This window comes from Sardina pilchardus, chromosome 12, assembly GCF_963854185.1.
Source record: "Sardina pilchardus chromosome 12, fSarPil1.1, whole genome shotgun sequence".
NCBI lineage: Eukaryota > Metazoa > Chordata > Actinopteri > Clupeiformes > Clupeidae > Sardina > Sardina pilchardus.
In genome coordinates this window covers 3987012-3994200 of record NC_085005.1, presented here as the reverse complement: position 1 = coordinate 3994200, position 7189 = coordinate 3987012, and the positions used below count along the sequence as shown (strand labels likewise).

General features: G+C 39.6%; 1 protein-coding gene across 2 annotated transcripts in view; it reads left to right on the top strand.

Annotated features, from left to right (window-relative positions):
- Positions 1 to 4386: 4386 nt before the first annotated feature.
- rad51b (RAD51 paralog B) overlaps positions 4387 to 7189 on the top strand; it is a 52430-nt gene continuing 49627 nt past the window's right edge. Inside the window, exons 1-5 of one of the 2 annotated variants that reach the window (XM_062550359.1) lie at positions 4387 to 4540; positions 4652 to 4736; positions 4924 to 5037; positions 5462 to 5566; positions 5691 to 5827. In XM_062550359.1, coding sequence (XP_062406343.1) covers positions 4653 to 4736; positions 4924 to 5037; positions 5462 to 5566; positions 5691 to 5827 — 440 coding nt within the window. In that variant the 5' untranslated portion in view covers positions 4387 to 4540; position 4652. Of the gene's footprint in view, positions 4541 to 4651; positions 4737 to 4853; positions 5038 to 5461; positions 5567 to 5690; positions 5828 to 7189 lie in introns of those variants that run through there. The other variant, XM_062550360.1, reaches the window with a different exon arrangement.

Here is a 7189-nt window from a genome sequence, read left to right as displayed (position 1 = left end):
TTTACATAGATATACCAAGATTGTTCGGAAATGGAGAAGCAGCGTCAACATTTCGGGAGGGCGAAGGGCCGTCGTACTGCCGGCAGGTTGATGAGAACCCCAACCTGGAGGACCGTTTCGAGAGCGAGGGACGGGGCAAAGCGGAGAAGTGTTCTCGTGAAGTTCACTTCGCTATTTTGGCTGAAAAATACCAGCCCCTGAGCGAAGACGACGACATCGGTCAGCGCAGAAAAGAGGAGAGGAAGATAAAAAAGAAACAGAAAATCAAGAAGTACAGAAAGGTAGGTTTGGTTTTGCATTCGAAAACTAAACTGTAGAATTATGTTAAACGATCTTATGTTCACAGGTGCTTTTGCAATGTTTATTTTCAAAATATCTGCAATCCGTAGGCCTACGTCTTTAGCTAAATCAGTGACAAAAGGAGTGCGAATTTTATGGTCCTATCCAATGGAAATGAATATTTCAGATTAGGGCTTTATTTCCACATAAAATCAGTGACATTTTTTAAATTGTTTGCATGGCATTATAATCATATATGACCATGATCATATATGACCAGGCTCTCTCTCCCTATATAGGCTATATATAGAGAGAGAGCGAGAGAGAAAATATATTAGAATATTATAATCATGATCTGTGCTTGATAGGCCTATAATTTTCCCGCTATATGATGCCTGGAAGTTCAGTGATAACAAATGGAAAAATCAAAATAGTGTGTTTATTGATCAATGCAAACAGCCTAAATTCAGGACTCAATCTCGTCTGTTAGATGCATGTTGCTGTGAGGACATATTCTGAACTACAACAATGAACAGAAAAGTGATGCCACCGGTTAAAATGACCCTTCCGTCTATATTAGAGACTAAAAATAGAAACAACGAACACACACTTGAGTGGGATGTCACCTGTGTGAATGATTGTTGCTTTGCCTTCACTTAAAAAAAAAAAGCGAAGCAGACCAATAAGCCTATTGGGTTTTATCATGAGACCGGAATTAATTGAATTTCTAAGCAATAGACCAGTTGGACCAGTTTATTGTGGTCAGTGTCTTGTTTCTTTTCTAGTCTAGTGACAAACATGGATTAATAAATGAAGAGAATTATGTGATTGGAGTAGGATTCACGCAGTGTTTTTTTTTTTGTCTATAAAAGTGGTGGGCCAAATTTATAACTGATTAGAGATCAAGGCTGCACTTTGCATGTACACAAATGTCTCTTTGCACATTGTGCAATAAAACTGTAATGAGTGAAAAACATGAACACAATTACACTATCACACGTCAAGTCAGGGATATTCGGCTTTCAGGTGAAAGTTCAGGATGAACATAAAACCCACCATAAGATGTAGGCCTACAGGTGAACTTATTGTGACCACCTTTAAAGTTTTGAATGCGCATGTCCAACAGTTCAAGTTTCAGTACTTTATAGTTTACAACTTTGTGAGTAATTTATGTTTGGTCCAAAACACAGCCAGATATGTGGTCTGAACATGGAGGTGTGCATGGGCATTTTTTGAGTGGTAAAGTACTGATTAATATTCATGGGAATTAATAAATGTTTCATTTCTGATATTTCTGCCACATTGAGGTCTTGTTTTCCTTCTTTTATCTTCAGCAACCTATAGCCTGCGGTTTCTTCAGAGTGCACGGTCACGTTTGGAGATATATCTTTTACTGTCTATGGAGATAACATGGGACATAAAATAGGCCATTGGGTGTCTGAGTGTGTTTGTGTTTGTGAGTTGTGTGCGTTTTCATGTGTATGAAATCTCTCTCTCCTCTGTGTGTAGTGCTACTCATGACCGTAAACAATTCCATCTCACTACAGGTTACACCTATTTCCTCCCCAAGGAAAGCCCTGTACAATAGCCAAAACACGAGGTTGTTTATTTTTGAATGAAGCAGGAAAGAACCTGGCCAGTGGTCAAGCTAGGGGCCCATTGTCTAAGACAGGATATTTTCTGAAAGTTAATTTGGACTGAGCTTACAGTAGCTGAAATGTAATTACTATTTTTAGATCATGTGGACCATGACAACCTGTAGTACTTAAGTAGATTTATTGTAATTTATACAATGTTAAAAAGAATTGAGTGATTGTTTGATTGTATTCACTGGAGTCAATGCACTTGTATTTCAGAATGTCAGAAAGGCCTTGAGCTACTCTTGGAAATGCCTGCTGTTCGGCCTTCAAAACTTCTCCGTGGGACTCTCCACCCCAGTCTCGGCAGCTGTTCACGTCGTCCCAGAGTTCCACCAGGCCAGGACAAGAAAATAAAATCTGGGACGTTAATTGAAAGAATATTCCATAAAGGACTGACTCGTGAATGTCTTGTAATGGACCAAAACTTCAGAACGTTTGTTTTGTTCTTTAATCACACAACAGTTTTGAAATATGTCTGTCCTGGACACAAGCCTGCCAAAAGGTGACTAGTGTCTAGTTTGCCAAAAGAGCACATTTTTCATGCTGTCACGCTTGTCACCCCTTGTCAGAGGGCACAACTCATATTGAGCTGCAACTTTAATGTAAAGTCACTCACTACTTTTATGTTACTCTTCACTGATATATGTCTTGAGCAAGACACGGATTATCCTTGAACAGAAGACGTTTGTATTTTGTATGGAATGTGTATGCTAAGTAGAGATTGTGATTGTGGGATAGATAAGAGGAGGAAAAATGAACGTAAATCATATGTTCATTCATTGATAAAAATGAATGTCCATTCATGTTAGTGATGATGTCAAGTTTTGCCAGTGAATGTTATGTCACATAATATGTGTATGTCCTAAACTGACTTAGCAAAAGCAGCTACATAGTCAGAGACAGAGAGAGACAGACAGAGATAGAAAGCTCAAAAGGCAGGATTGAAAGCCATTGTTTATGGAAGTTTTGAGGAAATAGAATTAACAACCAAAAACAGCTGCATAGGGAGAGAGATAGAAAGGCATTATTTAAGGAAGAAATTTGAGGAAGTAAATGAACAAACAGTAACTACAGCGATGCCTGGAAATTCAGTAATTCCAAATGGCAAAAATCTAAATTGTGTGGTTATTGATCATGCAATCAGAATAAATCCAGGACTCAATGTTACCTTATAGCAGTCAAGTGCAAGGATGCATTGTTTGCTTTAATGAGAAATTCTGAACGACAATGAACAAATTCATCGATTCTTGGATTTTGCAATCAGAAGTTATCAATTTCAAGAAAGAATGAAGCAGAGCAGAGCACTATAACCCTGGGATAGATTAGAGGAGGAAGAACTAACGCAAATCATACTGTATGTTCATTCATTGATCAAAAGGAAAAGTTGTTTATAATCAGTGTTGTCTATTCATGTTAGTGATGATGTCAAGTTTTGCCAGTGAATATTATGCCATGTAATATGTGTATGTCCTAAACTGACTTAGCAAAAGCAGCTACATAGTCAGAGACAGAGAAAGAAAGAGAGATAGAAAGCACAAAATGCAGGATTGAAAGCCATTGTTTATGGAAGTTAATTGAGGAAATAGAATGTACAACCTAATGGTTTGACTTTAGAGAGAGAGAGAGAGAGAGAGAGAAAGTTGGAAAGATAGAAATCAGAGGAGTTGAATAACAGAATCTATGCTGTGTCTGGGAAAAGGGAGATTTTGAATGTGCAACTGGTGGTAAAGCTACAGATCTTGTATTGCTCATGACACCTGTCAGTTTGCTGGAAATATGATGACTATAGCCAACAGCATTGTATTGTGGAGTAATCTTTAATAAATGCACATCACACATGTTTGATTTGTATATTTAAATACAATTGACACAACTATACAACTGACAGACATGCGCATGCAGCAAATTACTCAGGTAGTCTCCAAGATGTTTTATTTCATACAAAATAATCACGTCAATTGATGATATAAAAACGTAATGAAAAATCATTCAATTTAATCCATTCTCTTTATCTTTCTTGAAAAGAACTAACAAAAAAAAAAACAATGCAAAACAGTAGGATACAATGTAAAATATTTGGCCTACTGTTTTAATGCTGATCATGATGGTGGTACTTAGAGTCAATTGTCATCTGATGTGGTAGGCCTACTCATTGTGAAAAGTTTGAGAACCACTGCTCTAGTTTACTACAATAGGCCATCAAGTTTTGTTTTAAGTGGGCCAGTAGGCTATTATCATCCCAACCCATGGCCTGTAATGGTCTTTCATCAGCAAATGTCAGTAGGCCTACTACACTAAGCTACTGACAAGGCTCTTGATGTTGCTAAGTGTTTATTGTAGCCTACCAAAGCATATTAATTATACCAGTCAGGCTCTGGTTACATTAGCACCACACATTCCCATAATGCCTCAGTTTACCAATAGCCTACTTGACAGCTAGGCTACTCCATCTGTTGGACACCGTTGAGCAGCGTAGGCTTGAACTTCAAAATACTCTAATTTTGAGTTTTTTCCTACTTTGCCTGTTTTCCCAAGAACTTTGAATGTAACTCATTTATTAAAGTCTCACGCTATTTGTCTTCCTAATTCGTCGCCTAGAAGTTATTAGCTAATTTATCCAGGTAAGTTAATCAGCTAGCAAAGTTTTGTTTCTTTTGGCTTATTTTTGCCCCTTGTGAAGTCGTTGAATTCATCTAGTGGTCGTCTAAAACACAAAACGTTGCACATTTCAGAATGCATAATAAAAAACTCACCAGGGCTGGAATAGACTCACTAATTTGTGAAAGATTGAAGCACCATCACGTCGAAACATGCGAGGTAGGTTATGCAGTCAGGCAAACGAGCTAACTTCTACGTGGTGCAGTTATAACCTGCGGCCGTTCACACATCTTTGATGAAATCTTTTTACGTTTCCAATGGCACTGCGTACACGTACAGTACGAGAAGGCCTATAAAAGATTGTACATGAATAATGTCATGATACAGTATACATTATCTCATTCAGGACTTGCTATCTCTCACTCCTCTGGAGGTCATGCGTTTGGCGGGGCAAAGCCATTGTCATTCATTGCAACTGTTGAGAACCGTCAGCGTGGCCTGCGCCCCGAAGATTATTACGGTGAGTGCATGTAAGCAAAATAATGGCTTTCATCCGTATTATGAAGTACCGTTCAAACAGTGTTGAAAATAAATAGTCTATGAAGAGCAGTGCTCTGTGTTTTGCATGCCAAATAGCGAAAGTCGGAAATTGAAGTGTGTATATTTTCTTCTATGCCTACCTGAAGCGTTTTCATGAAAATAATTGATTACTTTTTGCTCAAATAATGGAATAGTCATGGAGGTTGATTCCACATTGTCTTATAACCTTTAGCCTTGTGACAGTATCATTTTCAGTCGGAACAAACATATATTGGTCAAGAGAAAATCAACATTAAATCAATATTTGCCAGGGGTATGAATCATTTTGTTCCTAACTGTACATCAAGAGTAGGCTACTTTGTACAGGAAGAGCTATATATCTGATGGTGTCTATTGGTCCCAAGGCCCAGCAGTTGTGGCTTCAAAGGAAGGACCTGTGTTTCTCTACATCACTTCAGGAACTTGACAGGCTGCTCCATGGCGGCCTCCCCCGAGCAACCATCACTGAGGTACTGCAGCTAACCCACACTGAGGTTCTCTCTCTCTCTCTCTCTCTCTCTGTATCTCCATATTTCTATCTATCTCTCCATCTGTGTGTGTGTGTGTGTGTGTGTGTGTGTGTGTTGACCTCAGGTGGCGGGTCCCTCAGGCTGTGGTAAGAGCCAGCTGTGTATGATGCTGAGTGTGCTGGCCACTCTGCCACGCAGCATGGGTGGCCTGGATAGCGGCGTCATCTACATCGACACTGAGTCTGCGTTCAGTGCTGAGAGGTGAGGATTCTGTTCCCATAGGCTGCTAGGCTGGGTAAACCCCACCTGACCTGCACCTCAGGCTGGAAACCTGCACATCTATCTCTCCTGCTTCCTGTCCACATCTTCTCGGTCCAATCACAAACTATCTTAGTTCAAAGGGTGCACCGGATCGTTGGTCTGATTGGTTGACTTGAAGGTCTATTCAAAAGCTCATTGATCACACTTCTTGTGCAGTAGAAATAAAGCGCAGACTCCCCAGACTAACGTTCAATCTTAAAAATTGAAGCTGGGTCATTCCACCTCAATTCAACGGATTTTAGAGAAACTTTCTGCTTGACCATCTCAGATTTGCTTCAAACTTTTACCATTTGAACATGGTACCCCCTTCTGATTTTTGGCACATTTGCGCCCTCATCTAAATCTGCAGCAAAGTTCAGATGTCATTATCTCAAAAAGCGTTCAACCTAAAGACTTTACATTTTCTTTGAATAATGATTGCTACGTATAGATTTCCACATGGACATTTGTATGTGTTGATACTGACTGTGTCTCAATCTTGTGAAATCAGAAGAAAAATTGCGGATTGTTTTCAAACCCCCACATTGGGTGCCCCTTTACACAATTTATAAACAAAATGTTTGGCAAACGGTTATGTCTTTCTACAGATGTGTTAAACCTGTCTTCGAAAAAGGTAATTAAGAAGTGTATATATTGCATTTTTATTGCAATATTGTAACACAAAACTGAAAAATAATCAATTTGGAAGATATTTGATCTCCCCATTACAGGGGTATGACAACCCAGATAGCAAAACTACACTGGGACGGAACTGGGCCACATCTACCACAACATTCGGCACGGATCTGCATAATGGACCTGATCCGGCGTCCAAACGCACATCGGTCCAAAATTGTTTTGTATCCGTTTGACAGATCTGCGGCAGATATGAACTTGCACTCGTCCTGGTCCGTCCCAGATAGCAAAACACACCTACCACGACATCCGGCACGGATCTGAATAGTGGACCTGATCCGGCGTCCAAACGCACATCGGTCCAAAATTGTTTTGGATCCGTTTTACTGATCTGGTGCTAATAAGGGCTAAGATTGCTCCCAACAAACAAGATAACGTCCCGGCGATGATTCAGAGCATTTTAAAGAACGTATTTCTCACCGCGACGTAAAAAGAGGAAGAGTCTAACCACGACTTTCACCCAATTCCATTTTATGCTGTTTAACTTTCCCCCCCAAGTAATTTTGTCACGGATTACATGGCGTTCGGTGATTATTCATGGGAGTGAAACACCTGTCATTATTGTTAAGCAGACAGCGACCTACAGCAATGGTTTGCATTTACGTTCATTATTTGAATATCGTATGT